At 43.7% G+C, this 20418-nt stretch overlaps 1 protein-coding gene across 5 annotated transcripts in view; it reads left to right on the top strand.

The window, feature by feature from the left end:
• The window catches only part of RAB18 (RAB18, member RAS oncogene family), a 44176-nt gene that overhangs the window by 1779 nt on the left and 21979 nt on the right, over positions 1–20418 (top strand). For 4 of the 5 annotated variants that reach the window (XM_040992545.1, XM_040992546.1, XM_040992544.1 and 1 more), the window contains exon 2: positions 3890–3945. In XM_040992545.1, coding sequence (XP_040848479.1) covers positions 3890–3945 — 56 coding nt within the window. The remainder of the gene's footprint in view (positions 1–3889; positions 3946–20418) is intronic. The other variant, XM_040992547.1, reaches the window with a different exon arrangement.

Genomic DNA, 20418 nt, shown 5'->3' on the forward strand with positions numbered 1-20418 from the left:
TGCCGTGGATGTGGTCTTAGAGGGCCCGTGTAGCCAGTGCGTGCTTCAGACCTCTTCCAGGACTGCGCTGGTGCGAGTGAAGCTAGCACCTGCAGGCCTCATCCTACCAGAGGATTTCCGCTTGTTGCCTAACCTGTCGTTGGAGCCGGGAATGAGGCTCCTGACACTTGTGTTGCTGTTTGCATTACCTGCTGTTTGATCCTTGACATCTCTGGTTTCTGAAGGGCTTGGCAGAGACACTTCTCAGATTCTGTTGTAAATGTTTAGATTCTGTGACGACGCCTGATGAAGCAAGCATATGGCAGAGCGTCTCAGGAAATGACAGGGGCTCTTGGAGCCCCGGGCTCTCCATTGCTGTCCCTCTTCCGCTCCTTCCGTGCCCCTTGCTGGGGAGGAGTTTGATCTCTAAGTTAGGAAAAGCAGAGTAGTTAACAGTCTCTGCTACATGTGGTCTTCATGGCGTGATGGAAGTTACACTGGACACCGAGTATTGCATGGTGAATGTTTTACACTTTTAAACTTTTGAAAACTTGAAGATTTTTTTTTTTTAAAGATTTATTTTATTTTTATTGGAAAGGCAGATATACAGAGAGGAGAGACAGAGAGGAAGATCTTCCGTTCGATGATTCACTCCCCAAGTGAGCGCAACGGCCCATGCTATGCCAATCCGAAGCCAGGAGCCTCTTCCGGGTCTCCCACGCGGGTGCAGGGTCCCAAGGCTTTGGGCTGTCCTCGACTGCTTTTCCCGGGCCACAGGCAGGGAGCTGGATGGGAGACGGGGCTGCCGGGATTAGAACCTGTGCCCATGTGGGATCCCGGGCGTGCAAGGCGAGGACCTTAACCACTGCGCCACCGCGCCAGGCCCAAAAACTTGAAGATTTTTGAAAACAGAAAATGAGCGCAGTGCTTCTTAAACATTCGATGTGGTGAATTCCTTTTAAAGTCTGCTAGACGTGTGGATTCCATAGGGAAGCACACGCGTGGACTGTAGGATACGCCTCTGGCTTGATGAGGTTTAGACTTGGAGCTTCTGGGAGAGTTGGTGGCTGCACAGCACGCCGGCTGCCTGCCTTTCTTGGTGACCAAGGCTGTTACAGAAGGATTAACGGTAACGGAAGAGAATTCCCAGGCTTGGTGTCTGGCCTGGTATCTGACACACTGTCACGGCCAATATTGCCATTATCACTGATGTTATTACTATAGTTTTTTTTTTTTAAGATTTATTTTACTTTTATTGGAAAGTCAGATATCCAGAGAGGAAAAGAGACAGAGAGGAAGAACTTCCGTTCATTGATTCACTCCCCAAGTGGCTGCAGTGGCCGGAGCTGCACCGATCTGAAGCTAGGAGCCGTGAACCTCTTCCGGGCCTCCCATGCAGGTACAAAGTCCCAAGGCATTAGGCAGTTCTCATCTGCTTTCCCAGACCACAGGCAGGGAGCTGGATGGGAAGCAGGACCACTAGAACACAAACCTGCGCACATGTGGGTTCCTGGCGGATGCAAGGCAAGGACCTTAGCCACGAGGCTACTGTACCAGGCCCTATTGTAGTGTTGTTGTTACTACTTCTTTACAAGGCCACGTTAACGTGTATTTTTGTAGTACTAATTTGTGTGGTGACTGAGTATGAAAACATACCGTTTCTATCCTTAACCTGAGCATAACAGAGCTTGTTAGGAGAGAAGGAAATTTTTATATATAATTAATTTTTTAAAGATTTATTTATTTTTATTGGAAAGTCAGATTTACAGATGAGGAGAGAGAGAGAAAGATCTTCCGACCGCTGGCTCACTCCCCAAGTGGCTGCAATGGCTGGAGCTGGGCTGATCCAAAGCCAGGAGCCAGGAGCTTCTTCTGGGTTTCCCACGTGGGTGCAGGGACCCTGCGCAAGACTTTAGGCCATCCTCCACTGCTTACCAGGCCACAAGCAGGGAGCTGGATGGAAAGTGGAGCGGCTGGGATATGAACCGGTGCCCATGTGGAATCCCAGCATGTGTAAGGAGAGGACTTTAGCCACTAGGCTACCGCGCTGGGCCCTTACGTATAATTGTTAAGTTACTAGTGCTGTCACATGATTCGTGTTGGAAGTCAGTAAAAACAGTTAGACAAAATGTTAAGTCAAAAAGTTTCAAAATGTTTGTTTGTTTTCAAATGTTGTTTGAATGAGTTACAGAGACAAAATGGCAAGGAGAGAGAAATCTTCCGCTGGCTGTAACAGCCACACTTAGGAGAGTCTGAAGCGAGGAGCTTCTGCGCCTTCCATGTGGGCAGGGACAAAGGCCTTGGGCCATCCTCAGCATCCTGTGCTGCTTTCCCAGGCCATTAACAGGGAGCCGATGGGAAGTGGAGGAGCTGGGACTTGAACCAGTGCCTGCATCAGATGCTGGCTTCACGGGCAGAGGCTGGATGACACCTGCCCCAAAGTTCAGAGTTTGACTTTAGTTTTACCTGTGATGTTGTGGCATATATTTTTTTGTGGTAGACCCATGAAAACAACTGAAAAATGGCAGTTGATTCTTCATGTGTGTTTGACACCGAGTTTGAAAATGTTCAGGGAGGCATTGTGTTTTGCATCATGGTCTGGACCAGAAAAGTAGTTAGCAGCAATAATCCCAGGGTTTTCCTTCAGCTCCAATCTGATGGCTGTTTGCTTTGATTTTATTCATGCAGGCAGGTTAGCAGAAATGTTCTACAACAGGTGTCATGGGGAGCTTCATCTTGTCAAGCTAGGTTTTTTTTTTTTTAAGATTTATTTTTATTTCAAAGTCAGATCTACAGAGAGGAGGAGAGACAGAGAGGAAGATCTTCCATCCGATGATTCACTCCCCAAATGACCGCATGGCCGGTGCTGCGCCAGTGTGAAGCCAGAAGCCAGGAGCTTCTTCCGGGTCTCCTACACAGGTGCAGGGTCCCAAATCTTCAGGCCGTCCTCGACTGCTTTCCCAGGCCACAAGCAGGGCGCTGGATGGGAAGTGGAGCTGCTGGGATTAGAACTGGCGCCCATATGGGATCCTGGGGCGTTCAAAGGGAGGACTTTAGCTGCTAGGCCACTGCGCCGGGCCCCAAGCTAGGTGTTTAGCAGCGACTTCCGTTTCCTTTTCCAAGAGCTTCAAATTACTTGTGTGTCAGAGCAGTTTAGGTAGGAGACACAACTTTAGAGTCCTCTTCTGACCTGGTGCTCCCTGCTCTTCTTCCTTTCCAGTTTCTTTACACTTGGTAGGCTCAGACCTTTGTTCTCCCACTGTAGCAACGGCACCTGTTTTCCATTCCTCCTTTTCTTTTTTTTTTTTCCCCCCTGGTGTTAGTACATCGTGTCATTCTTTTCCTATCAAAGTCTTCCCCGGCTCCTGGTTGACCCTCCCTAGCCTTGGTCAGAATACATTTGTCTGGCTCTCAGGATTTCCATTCTGCCTTGTCCTCCTACTAAGAAAGTCATGCTGCTGGTTAGGCACCGCTAGGAAAAAAACCTTTGTGACCTGACTTAGTGGACCATACATCATATTTTTACTCAGTTTGTTGAACTCAACAAAGTGTTTCCCCTTACACCCACTCGATTACAGCATTCCCAAGCTGCTGCTTTAATCTCTCAGGACATACCAGAGCAGTTTAAAGCAACAGCAAAACCAACTTTTCCTGCTAGGGTTTTGCAGGGAGAACATGGAAGTCCTACTTATTGGTAAACTGCTTTGCTGTTAGGGTTTTTGAATTGGCAACAGTTTATTGTCCTTGTTTATCTGTACTGAAGGGTTCCTGGGCGAAGACATTTATCAGCCCTTATGTGCATCTCCTAGTTGGGACCAAACTTTACAGTCCTGAACTCATTTGTCATAGCGTTGGAAGTAAAAGTCAAGTTTCTAAGGTATTTTTTTTTTTTTTTTTTACTGTCTTTTAGCCTGCTCTTGAGGTTCACGGACGATACTTTTGATCCAGAGCTTGCAGCGACTATAGGTAAGTCCGTATCTGCAACTTTGACAAGTGTGCCTTCGGGCTGCTCTGTGTTGTCACCCTACTCCTTGCTGTCCCACTGCTTGCATGTTCTTTGGAATGGCACCTGTTTCAGAACCTAACTGTGCTGCTCCTCCGTCTCTGGAGCCTGTGTAGAGCTCTCCCAGGGAATGTGCCCAATCCCCGGGGTCCGTGGTGCTGGGTGGTCCTGCCGATAATGAGATGATCTGCCTACACGTTTCTCTCGTGTGTATGGATTATCTTTTATTTTGCAACACACAACAGCGTCTGATTATCTGTGGTGTGCAGGCACTAACCTGAGTGGCGGGGCGGTCACGATGACTAATGCAAGCTTGGTGTCTGTTATCATGGACTTAATAGTGCGCCAATGTTTTATGCTGAATATTTGCTGCAGTGTGTGGCATGGATTCTCCACATATTTGTTTTGGGTATTAGTTACTGACTAAAGATTATCAAGCACAGTGACACCTAAGAGCCTTTTTAAAATAGCACGGGCTGATGGGACCTCATGGAATATCAGAGGTGAAGATTCCAGCATCCCCTGTTCAGAGCTTGAGTACACGGTGGGGCAGAGGCCTCCGGAGCCAGCCAGGAGTGCTGCAGGAGAGCGAAGCAGTTGAGCTGGGTTGTAACCTCGCTGTGCTGTGAGCTTGACGTTCGTCTTTAGCCGTTTTCCTTCATTGTCTTCATCTGTAAATTGAAGGATTTGGGGGCAAGAGAAGACCATTTTCTTCCAGCATCAGTTTCCTTATCTGATAAGTGGAATACATGATAACCAGCGTCAGCACTGTCGGCCTGTTCTGCGTTTTTCTCAACTCGCCCTGTTTGCATTTACAGTGTGATTTTGTTTTGTTTCCTGTGAAATATTTTCCAACCCAAACATCATAAAATTAGCAAAAGAATTTCTGTATATTATGTTCAAGTCCCCAAATATATTACCTTTACTTTATCATTTTCTCTCTACATACACACATGATAATTCTTTTTGCAAAGTTAAGAGTGAATTGTCTTTCACATATACGTATTTTATTTTATGAATATTTATTATTTATCTGAAAGCAGAGCTACAGAGTGAGGGAGACTGGGAGATCCATCTTTCATCTGTTGGTTCACTCCCCAAATGACCGCAATGAGTTTCTTGCAGAGAAAAGACAGTGTAGCTGTTCCATATTTTTGCCCTGTTGCTCCATTGTCCCCTGACAGCCTGGGCTTCAACAAATAGTAAGGACACTACGTAACCACGTCATTCCAGCCGTGGTGGTCGTCAGCTGGTGATTTTTCAGCTGTGACCATTCTGCCCACATTTCTTCACTTGGATTCGAAAGGAAGGGCGCCACTTCTTTTTTTCTGCAATATGAACCTGTGATGCCTCTAAATTTTTATTCTATCAGGTGTTACTACATTTATACATTTATATGTATTGAAAGAATCACTTAAACCCTAATACTTAGAAAGCCACTTAAATTTACCTTTGATGTGTTATTCATGTTGCCTGGAACAGGCCTAGTAACGGATAGTGAGGAGTAGAGGAATGGTAACTGCAGGGAAAATAAACTTGTTTCAAGTTTTACTGAAAGAATGAGCTTATATGTAACATGAAACTAGCTATTTTCATTTCAAACCCACATGGAATCTGGGAACTGGCAGAATGTCATGTCTTGGGTTGTCCTTAGTGCTCTAACAGCTTTGTCTTTTGCAAAACCAAATATCAAGATTATAGTATGCTAATAAAAGTGCATATAATCTGTTCCCTAGATGGACCGTGGATTTTGAATACATTTAAAAAGTAACTTTTGCATTTGTGTATCAGATGACTTTCTGCCATGGATTATAACCAATACAATCGTATTTGTTTTTTTTTTTAATTTATTGATTGTTATTATTTTTCATGATACAGTTTTGTAGCTATAAGCATTCCCCCCTTCCCTTCCTCCCTTCCGATCCTCTTGCCATTTTCCCCATATTGTTGTAATAGTATAGTCCTCAGTAAGTCACAAGTCCAGCATTCTGAACAGATACATTTGTTTATTTGGAAATGTGGCAGAGGAGAGAGAAAGATCTTCTGCTTGCTGAGTCACTCCCCACATGGCCACAATGGTCAGGGCAGGCTGAAGCCACAAGCCAGGAATTCCATCTGAGTCTGCCATGTGGGTGACGGGTCAACACCTGACCCATCCTGTGCTGTTTTCCCAGGCACATTGGCAGGGAACGTGGTGGGAAGCTGAGGAGCGAAGACTCAGAACCCCACACTCTGACATGTGGCATGCCAGTATCACAAGCAGTGGCTTAACTTGGCGCGCTGCAACATCAGTACCACAGGAGTTTTATTGTTTTTGAACAATAGTTCAGTTGGTCATGGCCCTGTGAAAATACCATATCTAGCCCTGCCGATGTGGATATGAGATCCTGTCAGGCCCTGGTTTCCTGTCTCATTTCCTTAAGTTTCTTTGCCTTTCTTTGATGATGAAAAATGAGCCTGTTTCTAAAATTGACTCACTAAGCTGTGGGTATGGTGCATCAGATCCACCTGGCCCTGTGGTGTCCCGGGTCACCAGACTCACTGGTCATTCCTCTCCTGGGACTCTGCAGTCAGCAGCTCCTGTTGTGAGGTCAGGTCTTCAGGGGGTTTTGTTTCTCTGTGTTAACAAGAGTCCTTGGCTCTGAACAGAAAGTAACTACTGCCTGCTCTTAGCCCCTTGACTCATCAGAGCCCTCTCTGCCATGATCAGAATTGCCAGAAGAACCTAATGACTGTTTCATCAGAAAGCAGTGGAAGGCGGAAGCAGTGGGAACCACCTGATGATGCACATCTGAGCCTCGATTTTACCCTTAGCCTGTTGGATCAGGAATTAAAAATAGCTGCCCACACTTCTTGCTGCATGCTTTGCAAATAAATTCTTCGCTCCTCTGATGTCTGTGACTGGCATGCTGTGCGTGAGCCCTTTACAAATAGCTGGTCCCGGAAAACCTTACCTTCTTCAAAGTTGAAAAGTCAAAGAATTCCTCTCCAGGCCCCTGCAAACATTGAAGAACCAAAAAAGTAAAGAACTCCTAAAAATATTGTCCAAAAAAGATGAATATTGTGACTAAACATTTGCATGACTTTAGAAAGCTTAGTGAAGTACTTAGCACTAATATCAAAGCAGTGGATCCAGGACGCTGGGAAGCAGTACTGTGACCACATGAGAAAATGCAGGGTAGGGCCCGGCGCGGTGGCACAGTGGCGCAAGTGGTTAAGGTCCTCGCCTTGCACGCCTGGGATCCCATATGGGCGCTGGTTCTATGCTGGCAGCCCCTGCTTCCCTTCCAGCTCCCTGCCTGTGGCCTGGGAAAGCAGTCAGTCGAGGACGGCCCAAGGCTTTGGGACCCTGCACCCACGTGGGAGACCTGGAAGAGGCTCCTGGCTTCGGATCGGCATAGCATCGGCCGTTGCGCTCACTTGGGGAGTGAATCATTGGACGGAAGATCTTCCTCTCTGTCTCTCCTCTCTGTATATCCACCTTTCCAATAAAAATAATGAAAATAAATCTTTAAAAAAATTTTTAAAAAATGCAGGGTAAACTGGATGGAAAATGAACAAAACCATCACTGAGATGAAGGTGAAATTGGAAGGAAAACCAGGATGACAGAGAACTATCACAGAAAACAAGACAGAAAGTGGTTCTAAAATGGGAAGAGTGGGTAGACTGTACTAAAATGAATGGAAAATGTTAGTTGAGAAGCTGTCAGGGCCTGGCGCTGTGGCTTGGTGCGTAAAACTGCTACGGGCAGCACCAGTAGCCTTGCGTGCAGAGGCCCTAGCGGCTTCACTTCAATCCAGCTCGCAGCTAACGCTCTTGATAAAGATGGAAGTTTTTTGTTTACTTCTCTCTAAAAGATGTATCTATTTCTTATTTATTTGAAATGTAATGTTGTGGAGGGAAGGAAAGACAGAGAAAGAGAGATCGTCAGTCTTTTGGTTTACGCCCTAAATGGCTGCAACAGCTGGAGCTGGGCCCTTCTGAACCCAGGAGCCAGGAGCTAGTCTGGGTCTCCCTTGTGGATAGCAGGAACACAGGTTCTTGAGCTGGTACCTGATTCTCTCCAGGCTGTGCGTTAGCAGGTAGCTGCAGTTGAAAGTGGAGCTGATTCTCCATGCACCAGTGGCAAGGTTTTGTTGTTGTTGATGTTAAGATTTTATTTATTTGTTTGAAAGGGATAGTTAGAAAGGGACAGGAGAGAGAGAAAGAGAGATCTTTTGCCAGCTAGTTAACTCACAGGTGGTCAGAATTGCCACAGCTGGGCCAGGAGCCAGGAGCTTCTCCCGACTCAGCATGGATGCAGAGGCCGGAGGCCCTGGACTATCCCCCACTGCTGCCAGGTGTGTTACCAGGGAGCTGAATAGAAAATGGAGCAGCTGGGGCTCAAACTCCTATGCATATGGATGCCAGCACTCAGGCAGAAGCTCAGCCTCTTGTGTCCCAGCACTGACCCCAACGGGTTCTTAACCACCATGCCCAATGCCTGCCTCAGAGTTGGTAAGCCTTGGAATAGCAAAGTAGTGTTTTAAATGTTACTTCTTTTTTTCTAATAAAAACTTAGAAATTGTGAAACAAACAAACAAAAAACACCCTTTTTTGTATTGATTCACCAATTTTTGCTTAGCCTATTTCTAAGATTGATAGAATTGGCAGCTAGTGGGTTGAGCTGCTGCCTGCCTTCCAGAGTGGTAGGGGCCCATATACCTGAGCCATCCTCTTGTGCTTTTTCCAGGCTGTTTGCAGGGAACTGGTTGGAAAGTGGAGCAGCCAGGACAGGAACTGGTGATCCTGTGGGATGCCCGCATGGCCAGCAGAGGCTTAACTGGCTATCCCACAATACCAACCTCAGCCAAGCTCAAGGCAAACTTTGATTGTGATTGGTTGACTTAGATCATTCATTCTTCTTGCTCTTTAAAATATCTCCCTAAGGTGGCCCAGAGTTAACTCCTAGCTTTTTCCTGGCCCAGCTCACCATTGTGGATGTCTGAAGAGTGAACTAGCAGATAGGATCTCTCTCCAACTATAAAACACAGTTCAAATTATAACATCTCACAATGCTGATGACCCACCTCCACTGTTCTAGGATCTATTGTAGTTCTGAAATAAGTCTTAAAAGCCTGCATTGATGTGGTGATGATATTGGAACAGAGTAAAAAGATATATATTTAAATGTTTATTTATTTTTATTGGAAAGGCAGATATACAGAGAGGAGGAGAGACAAGAGAGGAAGATCCTACGTCCAATGATTCGCTCCTCAGTCGGCCACAACGGCTGGATCTGAGCTGATCCAAAGCCAGGAGCCTCTTCCGGGTCTCCCATGCGGGTGCAGGGTCCCAAGGCTTTGGGCCGTCTTTGACTGCTTTCCCAGACCACAAGCAGGGGCTGGATGGGAAGTGGAGCTGCCAGGATTAGAACCGGTGCTCATATGGGATCCCAGGCGCGTTCAGGGTGAGGACCTCAGCCATTACATTATCATGCAGGGCCCAGAGATATATTTTATATGTGTTTGTGTATAATGTTATATATAATACATATACTATATGAATATATAGTTATTATATATCAATGATATAAATTATAGAAAAATATATTACGTATATATACATTTAATGAGAAAAAGGATCCTGAAATTTTCACTGCAGTAGATTTGTTAAGTTTAATGTGCAACTGATGCCAGTCTTAATATTTTCCTTAAGAGAGTTTTCTCTGTTTATGTTTTGGAACTTTGCTTATTTCTTTTTTTTTTTAAGATTTATTTATTTTTATTGCAAAGTCAGATATGTAGAGAGGAGGAGACAGAGAAGAAGGTCTTCTGTCCAATGATTCACTCCCAAAGTCCTCCAGGTCTCCAGTGCAGGTGCAGGGTCCCAAGGCTTTGGGCCGTGCTTGACTGCTTTCCCAGGCCACCAGCAGGGAGCTGGATGGCAAGCTGGGCTGCCATGATTAGAATCGGTGCCCATATGGGACCCTGGCGTGTTCAAGGCGAGGACTGTAGTTGCTAGGCCATGGCGCCAGGCCCAAACTTTGCATATTTCTTTATCGCCGATGTTTCGCAGTGTGTTCAGACCCTTGCACGGTAGTCAGTCTGTGATATGCGCACCTGCTGAGCAGCTGTGTCTTCCTTAGGGCTGCTTTTTGAGCCATCCTACACTTGATCTGAGCACGTCATTTTCTGTTTGAGATGCCTGGTTTATTTTAATAAATCAACTTTATGCTTTAAGTATTTATTCAAAATGCAGAAATAGGGAGTGTGTGTGTGAATGAGAGAGAGAATGAGCAAATGAGTGCCAGGTTAAGGCCAGGAACCTCATTTGGGCTGCCCCCCGTGGGTGCATGGGTCCAAGTGCTTGAGCATTTTCCACTGCTCTCCTAAGCGCGTCAGCAGCAAGTTGAACTGGAAGTAGACCAGTGGGTCCTGATTTGACAGCTGTGTGAGAGGGAGTGCCACGGGTGGGACGTAACCAGTTGCGCCATAGTACTGGCCCTGAGACACTGGTTTTTGTTTTGTTTTTAAGATTTATTTATTTTTGCTGGAGAGTCAGATATACAGAGAGGAAGAAAGAGAGAAAGGAAAGATCTTCCATCCGCTAATTCACTCCCAAAGCGGCTGCAACGACCGGAACTCAGCCGACCCAAATCCAGGAGCCAGGACCCTCATCTGGGGCTCCCATGCTGGGTTCCAAGGCTTTGGGTGCTTTCCCACAAGCAAGGAACTGGATGGGAAGTGAGGCTGCTGGTATTAGAATCGGCATCCATATGGGATCCTGGTGCTTTGGCAAGGACTTTAGCTACTACGCTATTGTGCCAGGCCCGAGACACTGTTTTTTGTTTGTTTGTTTGTTTGTTTTTTAAATCATATATGATTTACCTGTAAATTTTATTTTGGACAATAGCAGTGTAGATTCCTTGGTATAGCAACAATTTCGTTATTTATTCTTTCTAGTACTGTTGCTATACAATTAGCATAAAATAGTATAACAAATATACTATTTACAATAATACTATATATAATATAGTATAATTTATTGTCGCTGTCCCGCAGCGACGGACTTGGTGCACGGAGCCGATAATAACACGCGTGGACCCTGACTGATGGTCAAAGCCGAAGTTTATTAGGGGCATCAGACTTTATACTCTGAAAGTCCGTATTGGGTAGGGGAGGAAGTATCGAGCTCATAAACAAAACCATCAACTGTTTTTGCACTCTAGATTGGAATTCCTTTAGTCTTTACATCGCGCTAGGTGTTCTCATTTACATGCTGTTTACTGGACCCGTGGGAACTATCTCTCAACAGGTATACAAAAGGTAGCCATTCGGTTGTTGTCATGCAAATACTGCCCAATGAACTGCAATCCTGTGCTGCTGGCCTTCCAGGGACACAATGTCCTCCTACAATTTATGAACTGTCTTTAAAAACTGCTTATAATAACTTTCAGCACTATCACTGGTGAGATTATAACCCCAGGAATAATTGCTAAACCTATACTAAATTTGTTGTTTTTGTTATCAATTTCATTTAGCTAATCTTTGTTGCAACAAGACTCATTACTGAAGTCATTTATCAGAATAATGTTCTCCCGTTAATATATTGGATATCAGAATGATCGTTGTCAATAAAATTTAGGGGACGCTTGAGAGACTATCCTCTTGGGCCACACTGTGCTGCAGCTGCTGAAGCTGTGGCTGTGACACTGTCATCCCGCACTGGAGTGCTGCTCGGGTCCTGGGTGCTCTGCTTCTGAGCCGGCTTCCTGCTCATGCTCCTGGGGGGGAAACATCTGGGGCGTCAACTGCTTGGGGCCCTGCTGCTGTGCTGGAGACCCGGGTGGAGTTCCTGGCGACTCGGTTACGTCCACACCTGTCTGTCGTGGCCATTTGGGAGAGTGGACCAACAAATGGGAGATCTGTGTGACTCTGTCTTGCAAATAAGCCCTACTTTTCAAATAAACTTTAAGATTTGATGTGCCGATATTTGGTGTCCTTATCACTGGCCATTTATGACTTGTGCTTGGCTCCCAGTGGCTGAGTCCAGACTTGAGGGAACTTTGCACCAATTGATTTAAAGTTGGGCTTTAAAAAAGATAATTTAGTTACAATGAAAAGTTAGTAGGTTTAAACTTCTTGATTAATACTGTAACAAAAACTTGGTATAATGTTTGAAGATGAGATAATTTGAGGAAAACCAAAACTGGTATCTCATGATTTATGCATATACATGTTTTAATTGGAATAAAAAAGAGTTAAGATTAGTATTTCTTTCGACCACTAACATGGTCTTACTGATTTAAACAATCGCAACAGGTGAGAACCTGTGAGCTGCTTTTAGTTTGTTGGTTTTCAACATCGGCATTTTCAGGTTTTGCCGTTCTTAGGAGGGTTTTGAGCCACAGCTGCGCAAGCGCTTGCTTTCTCCTTGGTTAGTAGTCTAGCAGGCTCTGCATTATTTGTGACTGTGCATTATTTGTGACTGTGATTTGTGTCACTTCTAAACTTGTGCATTTTTTGTTGTCTGTCTTTTCTTGAGCAATGTGTTCCGCAGCATTGCTGGGGGGGCTGCTTTTTTATACACCCCCCATTTTTCTATACATTTTTTTTTCCCCTAAAGACTGTGAGAGAGAGTGAGAGAGAGAGAGAGAGATCTGATTCACCCTTCAGATTGCCACAGCAGCCATGAGGCAAGGGCTGAAGCCAGAAGTCTGAAACTCCATCTGGGATTCCCGTGTGGGCCTCAGCACTGTCTTTGAGTACTTTTCCAGGTGTGTTTGCAGGAAGCTGGACTGAACCAGAGCTGATCTGCACAATTGTCCGTGCCACAATGTGGGATGGACATTTGACCTACCAGGACACAGCATCCCTTGTCAGAGTACCTGGGGTCCAGTCTTGGCCCAAGCCAGTCCTGACCATTGTAAGCACTAGGAGAATGAGCCAGTGGTTGGGAGCTTTCTGTCTCTCAAAACAAAAACAACCCTAAAAGGCAATAAAGCAGGACTTAAGTATTTCTTGGTTAGAAGGAAATTGACTTAGAGGTTTTATGTCCTTAGCTAATGAGGCATTAATAAGAGAGCTGGGACTGAAGTTCAGCCTCCCAACGCCTAACTTGATATTCTTTTAATTACATCACATAGATGAACTACAAATCCGGACAGAGTACCAAAGAATGCTAAATGTAGGTAAAAGAGACTCCTCAAAATAAGTCAGTGAATTAAATATGTATATGTCTAATTCTAATAATTCAAATATAAGATTGCAAAGTGCTGAAATAACAAATATTGAAAAGGAAAAAATGGCCAGGTAGTTAGTAAGTTAAACAAGGGTTTGTAATGTAACATAAGTTAAGGTTGAGTTATAGGTTTGTGCATCAAAGAAAATAAAGTGGGGTATTATGTGATGACTTAAAGCTTGGTTATTTAATGCAGCAGTTGAAATAGTTACAAACAAGTAGACACAAAAAAATGGAAGTCATATATAAAAGCAAAGTTAGGGTCCCGGCGTGGTGGCGCAAGTGGTTAAGTCCTCGCCTTGCACGCCCGGGATCCCATATGGGCGCCGGTTCTAATCCTAGCAGCCCCGCTTCCCTTCCAGCTCCCTGCCTGTGGCCCCGGAAAGCAGTCGAGGACGGCCCAAAGCTTTGGGACCCTGCACCCGCGTGGGAGACCCGGAAGAGGCTCCTGGCTTCGGATCGGCATAGTATCGGCCGTTGCGGCTCACTTGGGGAGTGAATCATTGGACGGAAGATCTTCCTCTCTGTCTCTCCTCTCTGTATATCCGCCTTTCCAATAAAAAATAATAAAAATAAATCTTTAAAAAAAAAAAGCAAAGTTAGTTTAAAATGCAAAAGGAGAATTTTATGAAAATACAGTTAAGTAAGTTTGTTACATTTCTTTCACAGTTAGATTAAAATTTTTCCAGACGTGTTTGCATGAAGGTGGACTGAGCCAGAGATGATCTGCAATCCCTAAAATACACAGATAAGTTTATAAGGAGATGGAAAAACACTACCCACAAGTCTCATGAATAACTCTGCTTTAAAAGCCCATGGCGGCCCAGGGTTGGGTGAAGTCTCCTCCTGCAGTGCCCATGTGGATGCTATTGGAGTCCCAGCTGCTTTACTTCCAATCCAGTTGCTTGCTAATGGCCTGGAAAAAGCAACAGAAGATGTCCCAGTGTTTGTGCCCCTGCCACCCTCGCGGGAGACCCGGACGAAGCTCCTGGCTTCAGCCTAGGCCAGTGCTGGCTGTTTTAGCCCTCTAGGAAGTAAACCAGCTAATAGAAGATCTCTTTGTCTCTCCCTCCTTGTCATTCTGACTCCCAAATAAATAAATACATCTTATTTTAAAAAAAGGAAAATGTTTTTGGTATGTTCCATGGATATGACTTAATAGCAACACATTTGTACTAGCATTTGTTAAAATGAGCATTTTGTGTTGTTTTTTTTTTTTTGGTATGCAATTATTTGACTTTGAACGTGTGCGTTATAGCAAGTGTCTGTGCTATACAGATTGCCAGCAGTCTGGATACCACACAGTTCTGTCCTCCCATAACCTGCCTTCTGCCTCTGATCCCAGGCAACCAGCGATCTGCTCTCCGGTTTTCTCTCTAGCTAGCTGTGCCCTATGAATGGGATCCTAATAGTGTGTCACCTTTTGGCACTGACCGCTTTTCCTTAGCTGAATGTCTTTGCAGGAATCACCAGTTCTTGTTCATTGCAAAGTTGTGTTCCACTGTGTGCATGTCCCACAAACTGAGTTCTTCATTGTTTTTCATCACTATGAACAGGCCTCTTATAAACTCTCCAGGTCTCAAGTTTGCATGGATGTTCACTGGTCTGTAGGACACATTCAGTGATGATGTTGCCGACCCATATGGTCTGATACTTGAGTTTGCAAAATGATTTGGATATGTTTTTATACAATGCATTTGTATTTCCACTGTGATGATTAAATGAGAATTCCTGTTTTTCCATAACCCTTACCTATATTTACTATAGGCAATCTTTTAAATTTTAACAATTTAGTGTTTGGTATAGCATAGTGGTTAAATTGCATATACATGACTAATTATGCTGAGCTGTGAGACGTCTCAGACTTTTAATATTAATTGAATATTATTTTATGCTAAGTTTTTAAAATTCTTTATATATTCTGCTTATAAATGTCTTATTAAATGACACATGGTTTTCAAAATATTCCTTCTAGTCTTAGCTTATCTTTTCATTCTTATTACATTGCATTTCTAAAGATGCAAGATTTTTATTATGATGAAATCCAATTTTTAAATTTTTCTAAAATAATGTTCTGTTTTTGGTTATAGAAGGTTTCAATGGTTATTTTTCCTCTGATTTCTTCTAGAAGTTTCTTAGCTTTAGGTTTTACATTAAGTATAGTTTTTGAATGGTGTAAAGTGTTGATTGAAAATCTTTTCTTTCACATACAGCTGTCCAGTCGTTCTAGCCCTCAGTCAAAAAATCTGTCCTTTCTAAACCTAATAGCTTTCATTCTTTATTAGACTGTCATTTATTTAACATATGCACACATATTTCTGGACTCTACTCATCTGTCTTTTTTATTTTTGAAAACTCATTCTACAGCTTTGAGAATTTAACATTAAGTATTCTTTATATTTTTTAATTTTCATTTTTCATAATACTGTTTTGAATAGTATTTTAAAATGTTTGTTTCCCTTTGTTCATCACTAATATGCAGGCATTTGATTCATTTTTTGATTGTTGTTGTATTTTGTATTTCTGTTGCTTTTGGGTGGTTGGAGAGAAAGAATTGAGACAGGGAGAACTCCCCTCTATTGGTTCATTCCACAAACAGGTCACATCAAAGCAAAAGTCAGAAAATCAAACTAGGTCTCCCGTGTGGATGGCCGGGACTCCAGAACTAGCCATCACATACTGTTTTCCATTGGGATGAAACGAATTGACAGTGCAGCCAGGAGTTTCACCCATGCAATTTGATATGGTCTGTGGGTGTCACAGACAGCGTTTTAACCACTGCCCCAAAGCCTACCACATAACTGACTTTTTGAATGTTTATTTTGTATCCTCCAACGTTGCTAAACTTAGACCTACTTGTTCTAGGGCTGCTGTGCTTTTTCTTTTTGCTGTACTCCAGTGAATTTTTAGATTGCCTTCTTTCCAATCTGAATATCTTTGTTTCTTGTCTTATTTCTTTTGGCTGAAAAATCTCAAGTGCTGTCCGGTATTGAGTAGAAGTGGTGAGAGCCACATCTTGTTCCTCACATTAAGGACAAAGCATTCTTTTACTGTGAAGTGTGGTGTGAACCCTGGGATGTTGAGAGATGGCCTGTATCTGGCTTACCTGATTTAGTTCAGTGTTTTCCACATCCATCCGGTGTGTGATGTGTTAGTTTTGGATTCTGTTTTGTGCCTGGGTTGTGTTGCGTGGTAAAATGTGCTTACAAAACATGAGATCCATATATAGTTTTTTTTTTTTTCGTATTATGACTTTCCAGTGGACTTTTTAAAGGCCCCTCATATGTATGATTTTCTGTCTCTTTAAAAAGTTTTTTCAAAATCCGTATAACCCACTGTTTGAGAGACAATTACAGAGAGACAGAAGAGAGTCTTCCAGCTACACATCATTCCGCTGAAGGCTGCAGTGGCAAGGACTGGTCAGGCTGAAGCCGGGAGACCCAGCAGCTCCACCTTCATCTCCCATGCGGAGGCAGGGCCCAAGCACTTAGGCTGACAGGTGCATTAAGCAGGCAGCTGGATCAGAAGAGAAGCAATAGGGACTGAAACCAGCACTCCTGGGATGCCAGCGTCACAGACAATGGGTAAACCTGCTGTGCCATGTCACTGGCCCTATCCACAAACTTTGAAATGCCAGATGTGTGTACCATATTTTATTATTGATTTGTTCCTACCTTTTGATAGTCGTGGATAGCATGAATAGTACGGCTGTGCACTTTGTTCTCTAAATATGTATTCTGAGTCCTTGCTGTTAATTCTTTGGGGTCTTTACTCAGAAGTGGAATTGCTAGCTTATGTAATAATTTGATTTTTAGCTCTTTGAGGAATTGCCAAATAGTTCACAAAAGCTGAGCCAGTTTGATTCCTATTAGCAGTATGGAAGGGTTCTAATTTCGCCATATCTTTGTCTATGTTTATTATTTTCCATTAGCAGACCTCGCAACCTTTTTTTTTTTTTTTTTGAGAGCTAGAAAGGCGATCTGAGCCAAACGGAGTCCCATCTGCTAGTTCACTTCTCAGGTGCCCCAGCTGCAGGGGCTAGCATGGTACTCTGTCCAGGTCTCACACATGGGTGGCAGGGACCTACCTGCTTGAACCACCTACTGCCTGGAATCAGTACTATATAATGTGTCGTATCAACACTAATGATATTGGATACAGGCATCTAGGCTGGTGTATTAATTTCCAGGTCAAACGTCTGCCCTGATTTTTTTCCCCCAAGATTTATTTATTTGGAAGCAGAGTGACAGGGAGAGAGACACTCAAGAGTTTTTCTTTCCGCTGGCGAGTTCACTCCACCCACAATGCCTGTAAGGCCTGACCAGGTGACGTCAGGAACCAGGAAGTCCCTCCAGGTCTCCCGGCTGGGTGACAGGAGCCAAGTACTTGAGCCATCATCTGCTGCCCAGGTCATTAGGGGGAAGCTGGATCAGAAACACAGGTTGATCCCAGACATATAAAGGAGAGTAGCTCAACAGTCTGTGCCTTGATATCTGCCCGTGCTTGTTAAAACAGTAACCATTCTAAAGTGGGTGAATTATCCCTTTGTGCTTTTGTCAAGCATCTGCCTGATGGCTGAAGATGTTGAACATGTTTTTTGTGCTGTTTGGTCATTTTGTTTGTCTCTTTGGAGAAATGTCCTAGGTTTGTTGTTGTTGTTGTATTTTCTGGTTGAGATTTATTTTTATTGAGAAAAAGATCTTTCCTCAGCTGATTCGCTCCCCAAATGACTATAATGACCAGAACCATTATCTGAAGCCGAGAGTCAGGAGCTTCTTCTGGTCTCCCTCGTGGGTGCAGGGTCCCAAGGCTTTGGGCCGTCCTTGACTGCTTTCCCAGGCCACAGGCAGGGAGCTGGATGGGAAGAGGGGGAGCCAACACAAACTGACACCAATCTGGGATCCCAGTGCTTGCAAGGCTAGAATTTAGCCACTGAGCCATCGTGCTGGGATCTTGTTTTAATAGCTCTTCTTATATATGAACCTCTTACACAATACAAGATTTGTCAATGTTTTATTTCATTCTTAGGGTTGTCTTTCAGTTACCGTGGTAATGTCCTTTGATGCATATGAATTTTTTTAAACATTTATTTTCATTGGAATATTGAAATATTGCAAAACCAGGCTTAACAGAGAGAAGGAGAGACATCTGCTGATTTAATCCCTAAGTGGCTGCAACAACAGGATCTGAGCTTAACCAAAGCCAAGAGTCAGGAGCTTTTCTGGGCCCCCACTGCAGATGCAGGGTCCCAAGGCCTTGGACCGTCTTCTGCTGCTTTCCCAGGCCACAAGCAGGGAACTGGATGGAAAGTGGAGCAGCTGGAACATGAACCAGTGCCCATATGGGATGCCACAGCTTGCAGGTGGAGGATCAGTCTATTGAGCCATCACACCAACCCCTACTTTATGCAGTTCTAAAAGAATTTTGTATTGAATGCTTTTCCATTTCTGCAAAAAAGCTGTTGGAATTCCATAGGAATTGTTTTGAATCCTTAGATTACTTTGGGTATAATGTCATGTTAATATTAAGCCTTCTAATTCACTAACCAGTCTCTCCAGTTATGTCATATTTAATTTCCTCAGCAGGGTCCTGTAACTTTCAGTGAATGCTTTTTTTTCCCGCCCTTTTGATTACATTTATTGCTAAGTAGATTATTTCTGATGGTGTTGTAGATGGAGTGGCTTTTTTGAATTTTGCTTTTTGAATTTTTCAAGGCTAATGTGAAGAAATGCAACGGATAGGTTTTGTGTGGTAATTTTGCTGAAATTTATTTATTCTTAAGTGTGTGTCTGGCATCTTGTTAGTTTGCTACATGTAACATCAAACCATCTATGAACGGAGATTATTTTGCTTTCACTTTTCCAATTGGGATTCCTTTTCTTTCCTGATGTCTTTGACTAGTCTAAGCATTTTGAATTTCAAGAATAGAGATGGTGAAAGTTGGCATCCTTGTCTTTCGGTTCCTTACCTCTGAGAACAATATTAACTATTGGTTTTACATGAATGACCTTTATCGTATTAAGGACATTTCCTTTTATTCTAGTTTTTGAGTATTTCCATCATGAAAGAGTATTGTGTTGTGTTAGATGCCTTTTCTACATCTACCGAAAACATCCCTGTTTTATTCTATTTTTTTTTTTTAAAGATTTATTATATACTGTAAAGTCTGAGTTACATAGAGAGAATCTTCTGTTTGCTGGTCACTCCCAAGATGACCACAGCAGCCCAGGGCTTGTTCGGGCTAAATCCAGGAGCCGGGATCTTCTTTGGGGTCTTATATGTGGGTCCAGTGTCTCAAGGGCTTGACCTTCCTCCGCTGCTTTCTAGGCTGTAAGTAGAGAGCTGGATGGGAAGTGAAAGCAGCCAGGTCACTAAGTCTCTATGGGGTGCCAGTGCCACAGCTGGCCACAGTGCTAGCCCATTCCTTTCATTCTGTTCATGTTATATATGCCTACATTATAATAAACAGGATTGCTTGCTGATTCCAACTGCCCGTTTGTTATTCTAGTCCCATTCAGTTTGGGCCATTTGTGTATTTGTAGGAATTCATTTCATGTAGGTTGTCTTAATTTGTAGGTGTACAATTCTCTGATATTTTCTCACAACCTTTTTTGATGGAAAATTGGCAGTAGAGGCTGAAGAGCCATACGCTCCAAATCTAAGGTGCCCTGACGCTGCATGTTTGGGTGCATCTCTGCTGTCTGATTTTGGGTTTTCAGAGTAGGGATGCTCAGGTGGTAGAGGAAGCTTGAAATCTGTGAGACCCCCCAAACCCAAAATGCTCCTGCTCCTGAGCGTTTCAGCTAAGGGAAGTCAGCCTTGAATGTGTTCTTTCACATCTGATTTTTGTCATTTTAATTCTTTTTTTTATTATTATTATTCATGATACTGTTTCATAAGCTCAAGGATTTTCTTTTCCACACTCTCCATTCTTTCTGTCCCCCACTGTCTCCCCCCCATATTCTTAAAATAGTGTAGTCCAATAGTTTATAGATCTGTTAGTGTTGATTTTACTTAAAAGACAAAAACAAGGGCCAGTGTTGTGGTACTACAGGTTAAGCTGGTACTTGCAATGTCAGCATTCCACATCACAGCGCTTATTCCTGTCCAGCGGCCCCAGTTCCCATCCAGCACCCTGCTGGTGTGTTTGGAGGCAGCACAGGATGGCTCAAGTGCCTGGGCCCGTGTCTCCACGTGGGACGCGAGTTTGCAG

The sequence above is a fragment of the Ochotona curzoniae genome, unplaced genomic scaffold (genome assembly GCF_017591425.1).
Source record: "Ochotona curzoniae isolate NIBS_2020 unplaced genomic scaffold, NIBS_Ocur_1.0 contig_78, whole genome shotgun sequence".
NCBI classification, from domain to species: Eukaryota; Metazoa; Chordata; class Mammalia; order Lagomorpha; family Ochotonidae; genus Ochotona; species Ochotona curzoniae.